This window comes from Prionailurus viverrinus, chromosome C1 (genome assembly GCF_022837055.1).
Source record: "Prionailurus viverrinus isolate Anna chromosome C1, UM_Priviv_1.0, whole genome shotgun sequence".
NCBI classification, from domain to species: domain Eukaryota; kingdom Metazoa; phylum Chordata; class Mammalia; order Carnivora; family Felidae; genus Prionailurus; species Prionailurus viverrinus.
This window is the reverse complement of record NC_062568.1, coordinates 75,091,777-75,110,607: the sequence shown is the minus strand read 5'-3', so window position 1 is coordinate 75,110,607 and position 18,831 is coordinate 75,091,777. Positions and strand designations below refer to the sequence as shown.

The 18,831-nt window shown below is 36.5% G+C and overlaps 1 protein-coding gene across 5 annotated transcripts in view; it reads left to right on the top strand.

Moving 5' to 3' along the window:
* Nucleotides 1-18,831, top strand: part of RIF1 (replication timing regulatory factor 1) — a 75,799-nt gene that overhangs the window by 5,801 nt on the left and 51,167 nt on the right. For all 5 annotated transcript variants that reach the window (XR_007154460.1, XM_047869075.1, XM_047869076.1 and 2 more), the window contains exons 7-15: nucleotides 1,071-1,260; nucleotides 3,044-3,136; nucleotides 7,537-7,675; nucleotides 10,421-10,572; nucleotides 11,957-12,074; nucleotides 12,947-13,120; nucleotides 13,335-13,445; nucleotides 14,109-14,171; nucleotides 14,437-14,537. Coding sequence is in view for 4 of the 5 variants with exons in the window: in XM_047869075.1 (XP_047725031.1) it covers nucleotides 1,071-1,260; nucleotides 3,044-3,136; nucleotides 7,537-7,675; nucleotides 10,421-10,572; nucleotides 11,957-12,074; nucleotides 12,947-13,120; nucleotides 13,335-13,445; nucleotides 14,109-14,171; nucleotides 14,437-14,537 (1,141 nt within the window). In the remaining variant the exon portion in view is untranslated. The remainder of the gene's footprint in view (nucleotides 1-1,070; nucleotides 1,261-3,043; nucleotides 3,137-7,536; nucleotides 7,676-10,420; nucleotides 10,573-11,956; nucleotides 12,075-12,946; nucleotides 13,121-13,334; nucleotides 13,446-14,108; nucleotides 14,172-14,436; nucleotides 14,538-18,831) is intronic.

The window sequence follows — 18,831 nt, the reverse complement described above, 5'->3', positions numbered from 1 at the left end:
AGTACATTTAGAATTCACTTCAAAGAGTGGACTTTGGGAACTTGAGTTAGACATTTAAAGAACGAAAATGTCTTCTAAAAGTCTCAAGGAGAAAAGATAACGGGAAAAAGAAGGAATTAGATGAGTTTAAATTAGTAGGTTTCCTTGTTTACTTTTACTGAGTCATAAAAATAAAGTCTTGGTTGGGGTGCCTGGCTGGTTCATTTGGTAACGTATGCGACTCTTGATCTTGGGGTCATATGTTTGAGCCCCATGTTGGGCAGAGAGTGTACATAAAAATAAAGAAAAAGTCTTGGTTGTGCTGGTGCTGGTAACAGAGTTCTGATTTTAAAAATTATTTCCATTAAAGCTTTTGGAAGAGTTTAAAGAATAATAGGCTTTCAAGTAGACTTAGGGGATATGTCAGAAGGCAATAACAGTGACTAGCAGCAAATGGGAGAACAGGAAAATCCCCTAACTTCTATCCATCCCTGCGCTTTAAAGGACATACTAACAGCACGAAGACTTTGTTGCTGTGATTTGTCTTACGTCGTTTTTCCATTCTTTAAAGTTTTCTTTAATTGAGCTATTTGCCTTAACTCTACTTAGTGTTCTGATGCCCTGAGTGATGCTCACATGTTACCATTCTCTGGCTATCTTCTAAAAGAATGTTAAATTTAATTGTATAAAAACATTGATACTAGGGATGCCTGGGTGGCTCAGTCAGTTAAGTGTCCGGCTCTTGATTTTTGGCTCAGGTCACGATCTCACAGTTTTTGAGATTGAGCCTCGAGTTGGGCTCTGCACTGACGGTGCGGCACCTGCTTGGGATTCTCCCTCTTTCTCTCTGCCCCTCACCCGCTTGCATGTGTGTGCTCTCTCTACAAATAAATAACCATTAAAAAAAAGTAATATGGAAATCTACAAATTAGCAAGTAAAAGTTCGATCTGTGTGTGTGTATGCGTATATGTACATATTCTGAAACAAATGGACCGTACTAGGTATATTTCTTTGTGCTGGTTATTTTCCTAGTAGTTTAGACATAAAAGGTGAGGTCAAGCTAATTTATTCATTGACTTTTTTATTATAGGCTAATTGAACAAGCCCCAGTTCAAATGGGAGAAGAGTCAATTAGGTGGGCAAAACTGGTCATACCTTTAGTGGTTCATTCAGCCCAAAAGGTACATTTGAGAGGAGCAACTGCTTTAGAGATGGGAATGCCGTTGTTGCTTCAAAAACAACAAGAAATAGCATCTATTACAGAGCAGCTTATGACTACTGTAAGTATTACTTTAAGGATTTTTTTGGATACTGAATTGTAAATTTCTGGCCCAAGCTTAGAGCTCATAGTGGTATCATTTCATTATGATATAGGAAGTTCCTCTTCGAATAAAACATAAGTAATTGCTTAAGGTAGTGTAGGCACACTGCTCCTAGATTAAGGAAGGAGTGTCTATTCAGTGTTTGTAGGATCTAGGCATTTTACTTCATCACCAATGAATAGTGATTGAAAGGGATTGCATTTCTTTTTTTTTTTTTTTAATGTTTATTTATTTTTGAGAGCAGGAGAGACAGAGCATGAGCAGGGGAGGGGCAGAGAGAGAGAGATACATACAGAATCAGAAGCAGGCTTCAGGCTGTCAGTACCGAGCCCTACGCGGGGCTTGAACTCCCAAAATGTGAGGTCATGACCTGAGCCAAAGTTGGGACACTTAACCAACTGAGCCACCGAGGCGCCCCGAAAGGGATTGCGTTTCTGGAAAAGGGAGAACATTAACTAATTTGAGTGCTATTTGGATTGTTTTACACAATCTCAATAGGTATAAATTTAAAGCACATAAGTGCATATAATGTATTGTTTACTAATAACTTTTCCTAATAAGCTTTTCTATCTTTATTTCTTGTAACATATTTATTTAGCACCTGTATATGCCAGGCATTGTTTTAGACACTGAATATAGCAAAGAACAAAAGGAACTTGTGGAGCTTATTGTCTAGTGGGAGAGGCAATAAAGAATACAGTATATTCAGTGAAGAACATGATGGAAAACAGACTAGATGAAGAGTGCCATTGTAGAGGAAGGGTGTGGCAGTCAGGGAAGGAAAAAGAATAGGATATTTGAGCAATGATTTGAAAGTGGTACAAGAATTAGCTACTTGGATAATATGGAGTAAGTTAATTCCAGGCAGGAGAAACTGAGAGCAAAGGGCCCTGTTCTGATGGTTGTGTGTTAGTTGGTGTTCAGTGAACACTGGCAAGGGCAATATGATAGAGTGAATGAGGGTGAGAGGATAGGAGATGATGTCAGAGGAACAGAGGGCCAAATCACATAGGACCTTGGGGGATATTGTAAGGAATTTTTCACTTTCTTTTATTGAAAACTGTATTTGAAGGTTTTGAGTATTGAGCGTTATATGTACTGACTTGGGCTTTAAAGGGATTGTTGTGCCTGTGTTGAGAATAGACTCTAGAAGAGTTGAGTAGAAGAAGGGAAGGTACTTCAGAGGTAACTTCAGTAATCCAGGTGTAGTGAGGGAGCCTTCCAGATTTTAAAACCTGGGATTTTGTTTATTTTTTAAAATTCGAGAGGCCTTATGGTAATGTTTGGAGACTACTAAAGTAGCTCCAATGTCTTTGCAAGTTTTTTTATTTTGATAAATTTATTTTCCAAGAGTATATATAAAATTCTTCGTAAATTTGAACTAAAATGTTCTCAGGTGTCTGCTACCCATGAAGCTGTTAATGTATTTTTAAGTTAAAATGTTATCATTTGAACTCTTATGGTATACATGCTGGTTTTCTGGGAAACGTATATTGGTAGAAGAAAATTAAGCTCAATTGATAGATGGAGGAATGGCCAGATTTGTGATAAGACAGTTATCGTAAGATGTTAATGGTATGTATTTATATTTGGAAATTCAATGTAAAACTTTCAGCTTTGCTATATACTTGGAAATTTTCTAATAAAATATTGGGAAAAGCTATTCAACTAAGATAGTCTGATACTGCATATTTTGTTTTCCCAAGAGTCTTTTGGTAAATATTTTTGCATTTGTTTGCAGAAATTACTTTCAGAACTCCAAAAGCTATTTATGAGTAAGAATGAGACTTATGTGTTAAAATTGTGGCCTTTGTTTGTCAAACTTCTTGGGAAGGTAAGTCCACAGATCATGAATATTTCGTAGTTTATACATGAGTTTCTTTCGTGTCTTAACTTTACATAGTGGAGCTGATCCTATAGATGTAAATTCAGCTGCTTAGTAAAATTTGTTTGCAAACCCACTGTAAATACTTTTGCTTTTCCAGTCAATTGCAAATCTGCAAAATGGCAAAAGACATCCACCCCAGCGTGCAGGTTCCCAGCTGAGGTAGAGCAACGTTATGCTCTGCCTTTTTATTTGAGCTCTCAGTATTCATTTGTAAACAGATGTCCTTTTCATAATCTGCTTGGTGACATGTTTTCCACATTTTGTGCTTTTTCTTGGTGAATTTAGTTTTAAATGACCCTCAGGCTTAGTGCCAAAGTGTTGTCCATGATTCTTAAGCACAGGAAGATTATGTGATGTGCCCTGGGGAGAAATTATATGTATTATTTTTAAAAATTTTCTTTAATGTTTGTATTTATTTTTGAGAGAGAGAGAGAGAGAGAGAGCGAGAGAGAGCGAGAGCGCGCGCGCGCGCATGCATGAGCGGGGAAGGGACAGACAGAGAGGGAGACGCAGAATGTGAAGCAGGCTCCAGGCTCTGAGCTGTCAGCACAAAGCCCAACGCGGGGCTTGAACCCACCGGCCACAAGATCATGACCTGAGATGAAGTTGGACGCTTAACCAACAGAGCCACCCAGGCGCCTCAGAAATTACACGTATTAGATAAGCTCTGTTCAGGCATGAGTTACAGTGCTGTTGGCTGTGAGTTCATTGTTCATGAATCAACAATACATACGGTATCTTTAAACAAATAAATATAAGATTGATGTCGATTGGTTGACAGAAAAGGTTCTCATAGGAGCCTAACCTGCATCTTCCCTAGGAGCAAGGGCTCAGTACTTGCTAACACAGTGTTTGCAGTGGACTTTATAGAACTTAATTTTGATGAATAATGAGGATCAACCACGTGTTTTGTCTTAAGCCAGGTTTTTTTTTTTTTAAGTTTTTTTTTTTTTTAACGTTTATTTATTTTTGAGACAGAGAGAGACAGAGCATGAACGGGGGAGGGTCAGAGAGAGGGAGACACAAAATCTGAAACAGGCTCCAGGCTCTGAGCTGTCAGCACAGAGCCTGATGCGGGGCTCGAACTCACGGACCGTGAGATCATGACCTGAGCCGAAGTCGGCCGCTTAACCGACTGAGCCACCCAGGCGCCCCGCCAGGTTTTTTTCTAAGGAGAGGGGAGGTGTTTTTCTTTGCTGTGATAAATAAACCTATTTATCGTAACCGTCCTACGTACATTTTGTTGTCATTAAATATATACACAAGTTTTGTAAACGTCACTGTTATCTATACCCAAAACTTTATATTCTCCAACAATTTTATATATGTTAAGCAAGAACTTCTTTGGTCTCCTAGCCCCAGCCTCTGGTAACTGCTGTTCTACTTGCTGTCTCTATGGATTTGCTAATTCTAGGCATCCCACATAAATGGAATCATGCACTATTTGTCTATTTATGGTTTATGCTAGACATTTTTTCAAGTTTTATTCATGTTGTAGAAATTAACTAAATTTCATTCTTTTTTACAACTGAATATTTCATGGTGTGTAACTCAGTTTGTTTACTCATTTGTTGACAGATATTTGAGTTGTTTCTACCTTTCAGCTATTGTGAATAATTGCTGTGAACTTTGGTGTACAAATATCTTTTGTATTCTCTACTTTTCGTTCTCTTGGATATATGTGTAAGAGTGGAATTGCTGGTTCCAAACTGTTTTCCACAGTGGCTGCACTATTTTACATTCCTACCAGTAATACACCAGGGCTCCAATTTTCCCACATCTTTGCCAAACTTGTTTTTTTGTTGTTGTTGTTTTTTGATATGATAGCCATTCCAGAGCATTTTGTTTTGTAAAACTGGGCCATTTTCATGTTTTTGACAATACAGTAAATAGTTCTCTTGGTGATTGCAGACATACAAGAAATAATCATAGTAAAGGTGGGTTTTCCTGATTGGTGTGCAGTTTTCAGTAATTGTAAAGAGTTACTTGTATGTAACTGCTGTCAAGCCAGTAAGACCGCATCTCTGCATCCATCATTTTCAGGATTGTTAGTAACTTGGGCGTATTTCTCCAGAATAACCTTACGTGTTTGTTGTGTCACAGGACCCAGCTTGCTTACATCTTTGTCCATGACAATACCTTTGGTAGTAATACCCAAAGTTGTATATAGTGGGGATAAAGGGTTTTTCTTTATACCATATGTTGAGGTAAAAGGTGACTTTCAGGCTGAGCTGTATTATGTCGGCCTTCATGAAACATAAGTCTATTGGCCTAATGAATTTTTCACATTTAGGTGATTTTCGTATAAAGCCGTTTCCAGTGGAGTAGACCAGTTACAGCAACCAACCTCTTCTTTCCCTTTCCTGTTTGGATAACTTAGAATTTCTTTCTTCCTGGGCATTAACCTTGGGCAGAGGGCCTTCCCATTTTCCTGCTTCCCCTTTCTGGTTTTAATCATATTTGAAAGTACTTTAGCTCAGGGCTGTCCCACTGTGTCCAGTAGATAGCAGGTACTATTCCCTGTGAATCTTTTAGTCACTCTTAAGTTTGGTTTTTCCCTTTAATACGTTTTCTTAATCGTAGTTTTTATTTGTATTTTTTTTTAGCATGGTGCTGTTTATGCTGGTGCTTAGCTTTCACACCAGTTTGAACATTCTAGAGCTTTCCTTTGGTTTTTCTCATGGTAATCCAAGTGATATCCATAGTAGTTATAGTGTAACTCAAGTTGTTTTGTGGCTGGTGGGTTTTTGTTTTTATAGAGAGCAAGAGCACTGGGGAGTTGTTGGGGGAGAGGGAGAGGGAGAGGGAGAGGGAGAGGGAGAGGGAGAGAGAGAGAGAGAGAGAGAGAGAATCTTCAGCACCCTCTATGCCCAGCACAGAGCCCGATGTGGGGCTTGATCCTAGAGCCCCACCGTGAGATCACGTATGGCCTGATCTGAAATCCAGACTTGAATGTTTAACCGACTGAGCCACTCAGGCAGCCCTGCCCACTTTTTATTTGGGTGGTTCATTTTGTTGTTGAGTTGTAGGAGGAGTTCTTTATTTTGGATGTTAACCCTTATAGGTCTGGAATTTTCAAATATTTTTCAAATTTTTTTTCAAATATCTTTTCAATTGATAATATCCTTTGGTACACAGGAGTTTTTAGTTTTTAAGTTTATTTTGAGAGAGAGAGAAAGTGAATGAGCAAGGGGAAAGGCAGAGAGAGTGAGAGAGGGTATCCCAAGATGTGGGGCTTGAACTCACGAACTGTGAGATCATGCATGACTCAGGCTAAATCCAAGAGTTGAATGCTAAACCGACTGAGCCACCCAGGTGCCCAGGAGTTTTTAGTTTTGAAGTCCCATAAAAATTAGATTTTCTTTAATTACCTGTGCTTTTGGTGTCTTAGACATGAAATTGTTGCCAAATCCAGTGCCATGAATCTTTTTCCCTGTGCATTTCTGTAGGATTTTTATAGTTTTAGTTCTCATAACTTTTTATATTTGATTCCTTTTGAGTTTATTTTCGTATTGTGTTGAATCTGTAGATTGCCGTGTGTAATAATTGACATTTTAATGGTATTAAAAAATCTTTCTATACATGAACATGGGATGGTTTTCCATTTATTTAGGTCTTTTTAATGTTTTTCGGCAATACTTGATAGGTTTTAGTATACAAGTCTTTCACCTCCTTGGTTAGATGTATTTCTAAGTTTTAATTCTTTTAGATGCTATTGTAAATGGAAATACCTGATTTCCTTTTCAGATTGTTCATTGCTGTTGTGTAGAAACACAGGTGATTTTTGTGTGTTGATCTTGTATACTGAATTTATTAGCTCTACTAGCTTTTACTTATGGATTCTCTAAGCAAGTTATTTTTTGTTATTTATATTCTGTTCAGTTTGGGTGTGATTTACAGCCGGTTGAGATTGTGGTTTCATTTTTAATGTATTTTTCCTTGTTATTCATAATTTACTTGTCATCTGTCCATTTTTCCCTTAACGTTCTGTCTTTTTGAGTATATTTTAAAAAACTATTTTTATTAGTTTCAGGGTTCAACATTTCTTACTTTTTTTTAATTACTGATTTTCTTATGGATACCGTTATGTTGGTAAAATTTGAGATTTTTCTTAAACCTTCCTCATTTTCTCTAATGTCAGAAATGTTCTGTGTTATGCATTATGTACTTTATGGAGCCTTATATTTTGTGATCTTGAGTTTTGAGTGTACGTATAAAAATCAGTACATTTTAAACTTAAGTTTTTAAGACTTTACATAGCTAACACTGAATGAATTAGGTTAATAATAGTGCCTGTATATTGTTTTAGTCAGGTAAATAACTTTCTAATGATTTTTCATTTTTAGACCTTGCATCGAAGTGGGAGTTTCATTAATTCTCTATTACAGCTGGAAGAACTAGGATTTCGTAGTGGAGCACCCATGATTAAAAAAATAGCATTTATTGCCTGGAAGAGTTTAATAGATAATTTTGCTTTGAATCCAGGTAAGTAAGTCTTACTTAAAATTTTTGATTTTTCTATGGATTTCACTCAAGCAAGATGAAAAGAACAAAGCTTTTCTGATCTTTTGGGCTTTATATTGAAATAACCTGTTAAATTTTTTTTTATTTTAAGAGAATAAACTTGTAGCTAAAAATAGAATTTAAAAGGATAGGCATTTTTGAAATTTACAGCTAAAAAAATATGATTGCTATGGAACAAAAGTATCAGTGACTGATGAACTTTTTCAGGACCTTTGGAACAGTACCTAATAGTGGGTCATTGCTACTAATGTATAGAATTGACTCCTTTTGATTTACTTTATCTTCCTGTTACCTAGCGGAGGTGTTTGATATATAGTTGACCCTTGAACAGTGTGAGAGTTAGGGGCACCAACACCCCACCACAATTGAAAGCCTGTATATAACTTTTGACTCTCCCCATATTTAACTACAAGTATCCCACTGTTGACCAGAAGCCTTACCAATAACATAAATAGTTGATTAACCTGTATTTTGTTTATGTATTGTAAACTCTGGTCTTAGGATAAACTAAGCTAGAAAAAAGAAATGTTAAGATCATAAGAGGAAATATCTTTATAGTACTATACTGTAAAAAACAAACAAACTGTATAAGTGGACCAATGCCATTCAAACCTATATTGTTGATGGGTCAACTGTAAATATGAGAAAGTATGTAGCCCAAAAGTAGATCAGTATGAGTACCCACTTACCTTAGATATAAACAATATTAGATGTTTATAAGATCTGCTAAGTAATGTTGATTTCATGTTATATTTTTCTCTGGTGAAGATCATTAATCCCTTTTTCCTTAGTGTGTTTTATAAAGTGATTATTTTTATTACCTATAATTTTATTGAAAATGTTGGTAAAAGTACATTGCCAGGCACAAATTGTAAATATTACCTTTTTGTTTATGAACTGGTAATGCAAGTTAGCGTTCTGGACTAAACCTATTGGACTTGTGTAAAAGTTGAGTGTTAAAGCATAAAATAGACAGAACTTAAAGAAGGTAAATAAAACGCTATCTCATTTGAAATAAGTCCAGAGTTAAAAAGTCTGGCCCTGGTATTATGGATCCAAGAAGTCTTAAGGAATCAGCTGCCTGCCTTTCTCTTCTGTTATCTTCAGTATGCCTTAATTATAGACTACAGGAAAGGGAGAAGGCAGAAGAGCAAAAATGAATTTCTTCCCATCTGAGCCATCTATCGCTAGAGCTTTCCAGAAATTCTACATACACTTCCCTTTATTTTTTATTTATTTTTTTATTTTATTTATTTTTTTTTTTCAAGGTTTATTTATTTTTGGGACAGAGAGAGACAGAGCATGAACGGGGGAGGGGCAGGGAGAGAGGGAGACACAGAATCGGAAACAGGCTCCAGGCTCTGAGCCATCAGCCCAGAGCCTGACGTGGGGCTCGAACTCGCGGACCACGAGATCGTGACCTGGCTGAAGTCGGACGCTTAACCGACTGCGCCACCCAGGCGCCCCCATACACTTCCCTTTAAATCTCATTGGGTAGAATGGCTAAATGGGAGACTGAGTAAAGGAATAAAATATTGGGTATCCATCACTGTCCTGAGTGAAAGAGGTAACTAAAAATATGGTAACTGTCAATTTCTGCTGTAGGGATATTATTGTAGCACTCTTCTCATAAGTACAGTAGGAATTCAAAAAGGATTAGAGTATTTGCACAGTGGTTTGACTTTATTTTCTTTATAGAAATGTTAATTGTGCAAGCTAAATGGCAAAATAACTGCCAGAAATATTAATGCCATTTCATCAAATAACACAGCTGGACAGATGTTTCAAAATCCCTATTAAGTCTTTTTGATAATTTACTTGAGCACAGAGGTCTTTTTATGTATCCCCAGTTGTTAACACTCACATGGAATATTAGGCTGGGTGGTTTGTTATGGAGGACTGTCCCATGTCTTGAAAGAAGTTTAGCAGTATCCCTGGGTGCATTCTAGATGCCAACAGCATTCTCTGTACCTCCTGCCTCTCCGGTCTAACAGCCAGAGATGCCATATATGTTGCCAAATGTCTCTTGGGAAAATTGTCCCTGGCGCACACACAGTATCTAATAAACATTATTTATTTATTTATTTATTTATGGCCATCTTAAGTACAGTCTAGTTGTATTGGAGTTTGTCAAAGTGAAAATTTGAGGTGTAACAAGAACCGTTGGTGGTTTAAAAAATTTTTTTATAAAGTATTTTTTATTTTTGAGAGAGAAAGCACAAGCAGGGGAGGGGCAGAGAGAGAGAGAAGGAGACACAGAATCTGAAGCAGGATCCAGGCTCTGAGCTGTCAGCATATAGAGCCCGAGGCGGGGCTCAAAGTCAAGAAACATTAGATCATGACCTGAGCCGGAGTGGGATGCTTAACTGACTGAGCCACCAGGTGCCTCCCAAAATAATTTTTTTTTAATGTTTATTTTTGAGAGAGAGAGAGGGAACATGTGAGCTCCAGGCTCTGAGCTGTCAGCACAGAACCCGACACGGGGCTCGAGCACATGAACTGTGAGACTATGGCCTGAGCCAAAGTTGGACGCTTAACCGACTGAGCCACCCAGACGCCCCTAAAAAAAAATTATTTTTAATCTATTCTCTTGCGATGATAAAAGGAGACTTACATACTTGGTTTTAAAATTTAGTTTTTAGCAAAACCACAAAATTTATCTTAACTTCTTACATGTTTTTGCCCATGTGCTTATTTTCTTTTAAGAAATATTATGCAGTGCGAAAAGACTGAAGTTGTTAATGCAGCCTTTGAGTTCCATCCATGTGAGAACAGAAACTCTAGCACTAACAAAACTAGAAGTCTGGTGGTATTTACTAATGAGACTTGGACCTCATCTTCCTGCTAATTTTGAACAGGTAATACAAGTTTTGGCTCTAATGATTGGAGTTTTTTAACGTGTTCTTAAATTCTTAACAGCCTATTCTTTCAGTATTACATTTGCTGTGTTAGCTGATCACAATATATAAAAAATCTTTTCTTCCTAACACAGAATTTTTATTTCGCTCAAAAGATTCTCCAGTTGTGTGAAATGGAGCCTCTAAAGCTTTCTCAACCAGCAAACACTCAAATATCTAACCCTAAAGTCATTTTGAAAGATTTTTGAAAGGAAATTCCATAACATTTAGAATGTAATTGAGAATAAAATCAACATTACTGAAATAGAAATCAAGTGCTACACTTGGTTGATAAAAGTTGGATCAGTTCTTATTTTTTTGTAACTTTCTAGGCTACAGAATTGTAACAAATCCTCTATCTAATCTGAGGACCATAGGCTTTGGCCCTCTACCTCCTTGCTGGTCAGGTCATGCTGGCAGCCGCTATGGTGGACCCACTGGGGCCCAGCAGCAGCTTCTCCACCCTCCTGCTGGCGCCATCTTGCTAACTGCCCTTGCTGGCATTTAGACATAAAGTTTATTTAATCTTACTTATACTTCCTTTATTTTTGCAATGAATCCCATCTTTGGTTTCTGAATATTTGTACAATAAGTAAAAAAAAGGATAGCTCTGATAATTTCTTTTATCTTTTTCATTTCTTTATCTGGGTTTTTGGAGTACATTTTATTTTTAAATCTGTAGTCTTAGTCTTTTTGTCTATATACACAATTGCACAGCAGTGAGTATAGTATATTCTTGGGGTTTTGTAATATACTGGAATTTTTAGCAAGTTTGTAAAATTTTAATGTATTAAAGATTTTAAACTTAATAGCATGAATTAATTAGAATTGGGCATTAATGGTAATATGTAACTTGAGATCATAATTTTTCCAAATTCTACCATTATGGGGTCCTAGTAGGCTTATTTTACCCAGTTGTCCCACACATTCATTGGTTGAAGTTATGCATTGGCTAGATTTGATTGGTACTGGAATGATCTTAGAAAATGAGCTTGAGGTTGTCTTAGTTTATATTTTCTTAGGGTGAATTTTTTAAAAGCTTAAAATGAGTCTCTACCAATAGCATTAAAACTCAGGCATTATTTACAGATATAATTTCCCATTTGGAATTTAGTAACGAAACTTACAGGTATTACACATGGCAAATATAGTTGTAATAAAAATGTTTACTTTTCCAATTTTAGTATTTAGGCAGTGCATCCAAACAGCCAGTAGGATTCAACATATCAAAAGAATTTAGATTGCTTCTTAAATTTAACTGTATTATGCAAGACTTTAAAAAAATTATGGATAATTAGGTAGTTTAGAGATAGTTTCCCTTTCTTTTTGTTTTTAACCCCAATAGGTGTGCGTGCCTCTGATTCAGAGTACAATAAGCATCGATTCTAATGCTTTACCTCAAGGCAGTTCATCTCGTGTAGCTACTTCTCCCGGTTTAAATCCCATGACTCCTATACACAAAGGTAAGGTAGACATACTTGGTTCTTTTTCTGTTTTTAAAAAGGACTTGAAATGAAACCTTTGCTAAGTGTTACTCATATAAAATGAAGCACTCGTAATTTTGGCTCCCTTATCACAAAATCCATCCTATACTCTTGTTTTCCTTATGTGTTACTGTTGTACTTGCATTGTTGTAGTTGAAGATCTGCGTTTTTCTACTGTATCTGTGAGATATATTACAAATGACTGTTGAGTTTGTTTCAGAACCAGAACCAGAACCTTAGAGTTATTATTAAAAACAACAGATCTTAACAGATGTTTTTTTAAAAAGTGGCTTAGCGTATATAGTATTGAAAGAAAATGATTTGCTGTATATTATTTTGTTAGTTATTATAGTCAGATTTTTATATTTAAGTGTTAGAAATGTGTGCATATTAATATTTCATAGTATTATCGTAATTTAAGTGGTATCTGACACAGGCACCTGGGTGGCTCAGTCAGTTAAGCGTCTAACTTCGGCTCAGGTCATGATCTTGTGGTTTGTGAGTTCAAGCCCCAAGTTGGGCTCTGACGCTCAGCCTGGAGCCTGCTTCAGATTCTGTGTCTCCCTCTCTCTCTGCCCCTCCCCATTCATGCTCTCTTTCTCAAAAAATAAGTAATAAAACATTAGAATTGGTAAGTGACAGTAATCTTGTTCTTAACCTACTAATTAGGAACTCTTACAGGTTTTAAACAAGAACTCAACTTATTTCAGAAACAAAGTATTTACTTTTAAAAATATATTTCACTGAAATGAAGTAAACAAAATATGTTCATTTGGTTAGCTAATTTAGCTTATGTAGCTTACCTTTTTTTTCTTTTTTCTTTCTTTCTTTTTTTTTTTTTTTTTTTTAAGGTGCTTCCCCATATGGAACTCCTGTAACTCCTCGGATGAACTTAAGTTCAAATTTTGGTGGAATGGCCACAATCCCCTCTATTCAACTTTTGGGACTTGAAATGCTGCTTCATTTTTTGTTGGGTCCAGAAGTCTTGAGTTTTGCTAAGCAAAACAAACTTGTACTGAGCTTAGGTATTTACTTTTTAAAAACCGTTCAGATCATTGTACATTGGGGTGAGAAGACATGCTTTTTTCCCCCACAGCCAAAATATTCTGTAATTCTGTGTGATATAAGCATAAATCTTTTTAATAGAAAACACACGTCGGACCACCTAAAATTTTATATTGATACATTTATTTCATAAAGCTTTGGATCGGCATAATTGGTTTTTTTTTTCTTTTTTAGAGCCACTCGAACATCCATTAATCAGCAGCTCTTCTTTTTTTTCCAAACATGCAAGTACGCTTATCACTGCTGTTCATGATAGCTTTGTTGCGGTTGGAAAAGATGCTTCTGGTAAATACTTCAGAGAAGATTTTTTTGTTTGTTTAAACCTGTGTTTAAAAAAGTAGAATAGGAAATATTTACATATTGCCATCTTTTGCCCAGATTATGCTGCAGGACCTTTACATATAAATCATTTAATCCTTAGAGTAACCTTTGTTTTTTAGATGAGGAAATTGCGTTGTACATAGAAGTAAATAACTTGTGCAAAGTCACGTAGTAAGTGGTGGAGCTGTGATTCAGACCTGGGCTCTGTGGCTCCAGCATGCACACTCAAAACTCCTATGTTTCATAGCCTGTCAGATATTGTGAAGAAATTTCAAAAATGAAATCGTTAGCTATTTAACTGGCTGGTTTTCAGGTGTCCTTTTGAATCTTTATTTTTTTCCTTCTGTCAGCAGCAAAAGGTGTTCAATAAAGAAAATACAGGTACTAGAAAGGAGAAAATAATTATCCTTAAGTTCCATGACCCAGTGTTAATGTGTTACAGTTTGAAAAAACATTTCTTTAAACAGTGTTGTGATAGTGTTTCATAAACTGATTACAACGCTGAATATTATAAGAATTCTGTTTTAGACTAAGAATTGCTCAGCCTCTTTAGCATAAAGGTAAAAGGGTGAGCCTTTATAGTACTGTCTGCTTCATTTCTAAGGTTTGTTTTGTTTTGTTTGGCAGAGGCAGTTGTCAATGCTATTTGGAAGGAACTAATTAGCTTGATGAAATCAATCATTGAATCAGGTAACTACTATAATACTGATCAAATAATTTTTATAGAACTCAGTGAATTGTTTGGCTTTTATAAATAAAATTATTTTAGAGTCAATTTTTGAAGCATATAGCTTCCAGACTTTAATTTTCTTTTAAACAAGGTAGTTTATTGATTTACTTTAAAAATTAGTCTTTCTTAGCTAAGTATATGTTTTTATTCCTAAAAATACTGTATTTTCACCCCTAAAAATACTTGCATGTTTAGAACCACATTCTTCCTTTTCCTTTTTGATAGGTAACAAAAAAGAGAGACCAGGTTCTGAAGTTTTGACCCTCTTACTAAAATCGTTAGAAAGCATAGTAAAGTCAGAAGTATTTCCTGTATCAAAAACATTGGTAAGTAAGATAATTCATGCTGGAATTTAAAAATCATATTCTGAAATTGAATTTTTTATTGGAAAAAATACTACTTACACAGACCATGTTTTGAGAAGACATTTTGTATCAAGTATTTATCAGCAATTTAGCCCTGTAATAAATGTTATTCCATTGACTTCAGAGTCGTCTGAAACCTCAGTAAAGTAAATGACTATACCGGCAATACAGAAATATTCCACTGTCATAAGAATGAGCCATACGGAGAAAATTGGGGTTAAGAACATGAACTGTGAACTGAGCTAAACATTAATTTTATAAGATTGCCTAGCTCCAGTAATTGTTAGTTTGTACATTTAAGCTGGTTATAATCTTTGGGACTTGTGCAATTTAAATTAACCCTCCTTAACTGAGATAAGTATTTTGGTATTAAAGACTTTTTTTTATCCTATAGTAGGAAAAAACCAATTGGATATACTTTTTTATAATAGTGAGTCTCCCCAAGATAAACTGCAGGTGAAATAGACTGTACTTAAATCCCTTCTGAGTCTCTGTGTACTGAGACAGCGGTAACTACTATGGCAGTAGATCATAGTGGTTAATAGCAAGGGCTCTGGAGCAGACTAGGTTGAATCGCAGCCAAATTATTTACTAGCTGAGTGAACTTGGGAAGTTTATCTCCTCCCTTACCTTTTTTTAAGGGAATGTAGTAGTAGTTTTATGATTAATACGTGAAGGGCATGATGAGCCAGAAATGAAATAAATGAGTCCACAAATACAATTTATTATTATTATTATTATCATTAGTGTTTGATTCAAATGAGAATGTGAAAACATATTCACCAACATAACCTTTTCTTTTCTTTTTTTTTTTAAAGTTTATTTGTTGAGAGAGGGAGGGAGGGAGAGAGAGTGCACACTGGAGGGGCAGAGAGCAAGAGGAAGAGAGAGTATCTCAAGCAGGCCCCGCACTGTCAGCACAGAGCCCGATAATGGGACTTGAACTCTAGAACCCTGAAATTATGACTTGAGCTGATACCGAGAGTCAGATGCTTAACGTACATCCACCCAAGCGCCCTAAACTTTCTATTATATCATTATGTCACTGAAGTTAAAGTCGTTCAAGTTAATACCCGTACAATATTTTTGGATGGCAGTTTGATAGGCTCTGTCACATTTGAGAGGTGTGTCTTTATTTTTTTTGTTGTTTCTTGTTTGTTTTACTTTTATTTACATCCAAATTAGCATATAGTGCTATAATGATTTCAGGAGTAGATTCCAGTGATTCATCCTCTATGTATATAACACCAAGTGCTCATCCCAACAAGTGTCCTCCCGAATGCCCCCTACCCATTTAGCCCATCCCCCCCACTGACAACCCCTCCAGCAACTTTCAGTTTGTTGTCTATATTTAAGAGTCTATTATGTTTTGCCTTATCCTTGTTTTTATATCATTTTTGCTTCTCTTCCCGTATGTTTATCTGTTTTGTATCTTAAAGTCCTCATATGAGTGAAATCATATATTTGTCTTTCTCTGACTGGCTAATTTTGCCTAGCATAATATCCTCCAGTTCTATCCATGTAGTTGCAAATGGCAAGATTTCATTCTTTTTGAGTGCCATTCTTTTAATACTTCATGTGTGTGTGTATATGTGTGTGCACATCTTCTTTACCCATCCATGGACATTTGGGCTCTTTCCATAATTTGGCTACTGTTGATAGTGCTGCTATAAACATTGGAGTGCATGTGCCCCTTTGAATCAGCACTCCTGTATCCCTGGGATAAATACCTAGTAGTGCAATTGCTGGGTTGTAGGGTAGTTCTATTTTTAATTTTTTGAGGAACTTCCATACTGTTTTCCAGAGTGGCTGCACCAGTTTGCATTCTTCTTTTTCCGCATCCTCACCAAATCTGTGGTTGCCTGAGTTGTTTATTTTAGCCCTTCTGACTGGTGTGAGGTGGTATCTCATTGTGGTTTTAATTTGTATTTCCCTGATGATGAGTGAAGTGTTGAGCATTTTTTCATGTATCTGTTAGCCATCTCGATGTCTTCTTTGGAGAAGTGTCTGTTCATGTCTTTTGCCCATTTCTTCACTGGATTATTTTTTTGGGTGTTGAGTTTGATAAGTTCTTTATAGGTTTTGGACACTAACCTTTTATCTGAGATGTCATTGTAATAAATACCTCCTCCCATTCTCTCGGTTGCCTTTTAGTTTTGCTGATTGTTTCCTTCGCTCTGCAGAAGGTTTTTATTTTGATGAGGTTCCAGTTGTTCATTTTTGGTTTTGTTTCTCTTGCCTCCATAGTAAGAAGTTGCTGCGGCCAAGGTCAAAGAGATTTTTTTTGCCTCCTTTCTCCTGTAGGATTTTTTTTTTTTTTTAATATAATTTATTGTCAAATTGGCTAAAATACAGTGTGTGAAGTGTGCTCTTGGTTTTGGGGATAGATTCCCGTGGTTCATTGCTTACATACAACAACACCCAGTGCTCATCCCAACAAATGCCCTCCTCAGTGCCCATCACTCATTTGCCCCTCTCCCCCACCCCCTCATCAACCGTCACTTTGTTCTCTGTAAGAGTCTCTTATGGTTTGCCTTCTTCCTCTCTCTCTTTTTTTTCCCCCCCTTTTCCCATGGTCTTCTAAGTTTCTCAGGATCTACATATGAATGAAAACACGTATCTGTCTTTCTGTGACTGGGTTATTTTATTCAGCATAATACCTTCCAGTTCCATCAACGTTCCTGCAAATGGCATGATTTCATTGTTAATCATTGCCAAGTAGTATTCCATTGTATATATAAACCACGTCTTCTTTATCCATTCATTCGTTGATGGACATTTAGGCTCTTTCCATATTTTGGCTGTTGTTGAAAGCACTGCTATACACAGGGATACATGTGCCCTGTGAATCAGCACTGCTGTATCCTTTGGATAAATTCCTAGTAGTGCTATGGCTGGGTTGTAAGGTAGTTCTATTTTTAATTTTTTGAGGACCCTCCACACTTTCCCACAGCAGCTGCACAAGTTTGCATTCCCACCAACTGTGAAAGAGGATTCCTGTTTCTCCATATTCTTGCCAGCATCTGTTGTTTCCTGACTTGTTAGGTTTAGCCACTCTGACTTGTGTCAAGTGGTATCACAGTGTGGTTTGATTTGTATTTCCCTGATGACGATTGTTGAACATCTTTTCATGTGTCTGTTGGCCATGTCTATTCATGTCTTCTGCCCATTTCTTCTTCACTGGATTATTTGGTTTTTTGGATGTGGAGTTTGGTAAGTTCTTTATAGATTTTGGATACTAGCCCTTTATCCGATGTTATTTGCAAATATTTTATCCCATTCTGTCATTGCCTTTTGGTTTTGTTGGTTGTTTCCTTTGCAGTGCAGCACCTTTTTGATGAGATATGTTGAGTAAGCAATGGCTGAGGTCAACGATTGTTGCCTGTTTTCTTCTTTAGGGTTTTGATGGTTTCCTGTCTCACATTTAGGTCTTTCATCCATTTTCAGTTTATTTATGTGCATCGTGTAAGAAAGTGGTCTAGTTTCATTCTTCTGCATGTTGCTGTCCAGTTCTCCCAGCACCATTTGCTAGAGACTCTCTTTTTTCCATTGGATACTCTTCCTGCTTTGTCAAAGATTGTTTGACCATCCATTTGTGGATCCAATTTCGGGTTCTCTATTCTATTCCATTGGTCTATGTGTCTGTTTTTGGGCCAATACCATACTGTCTTGATGATTACAGCTTTGTAGTAGAGGCTGAAGTCTGGGATTGTGATGCCTCCCACTTTGGTTTTCTTCTTCAGTATTACTTGGGCTATTCGGGGTCTTTTGTGGTTCCATACAAATTTTAGAATTGTTCTAGCTTTGAGAAGAATGAATGTGTAGATTTTTGGGGTAGTATTGACATTTTAACAATATTTATTCTTCCAATCCATGAGCACGAAATGGTTTTACATTTTTTTGTGTCTTCAATTTCCTTCGTAAGTTTTCTATAGTTTCCAGCATACAGATCTTTTACATCTTTGTAAAATGTATTTTATGGTTCTTGGTGCAATTGTAAATGGGATCAATTCGTTGATTTCTCTTTCTGTTGCTTCATTATTGGTGTATAGAAATGCAACTGATTTGTGTGCATTGGTTTTTGTACCCTGCTCCTTTGCTGAATTCAGGTATCAGTTCTAGCAGCCTTTTGGTGGAGTCTTTCGGGTTTTCCACGTAGAGAGTATCCTGTCATCTGCGAAAAGTGAAAGTTTGACTTCTTTGCCAATTTTTATGCCTTTTATTTCATTTTGTTGTCTGATTGCTAATGCTAGGA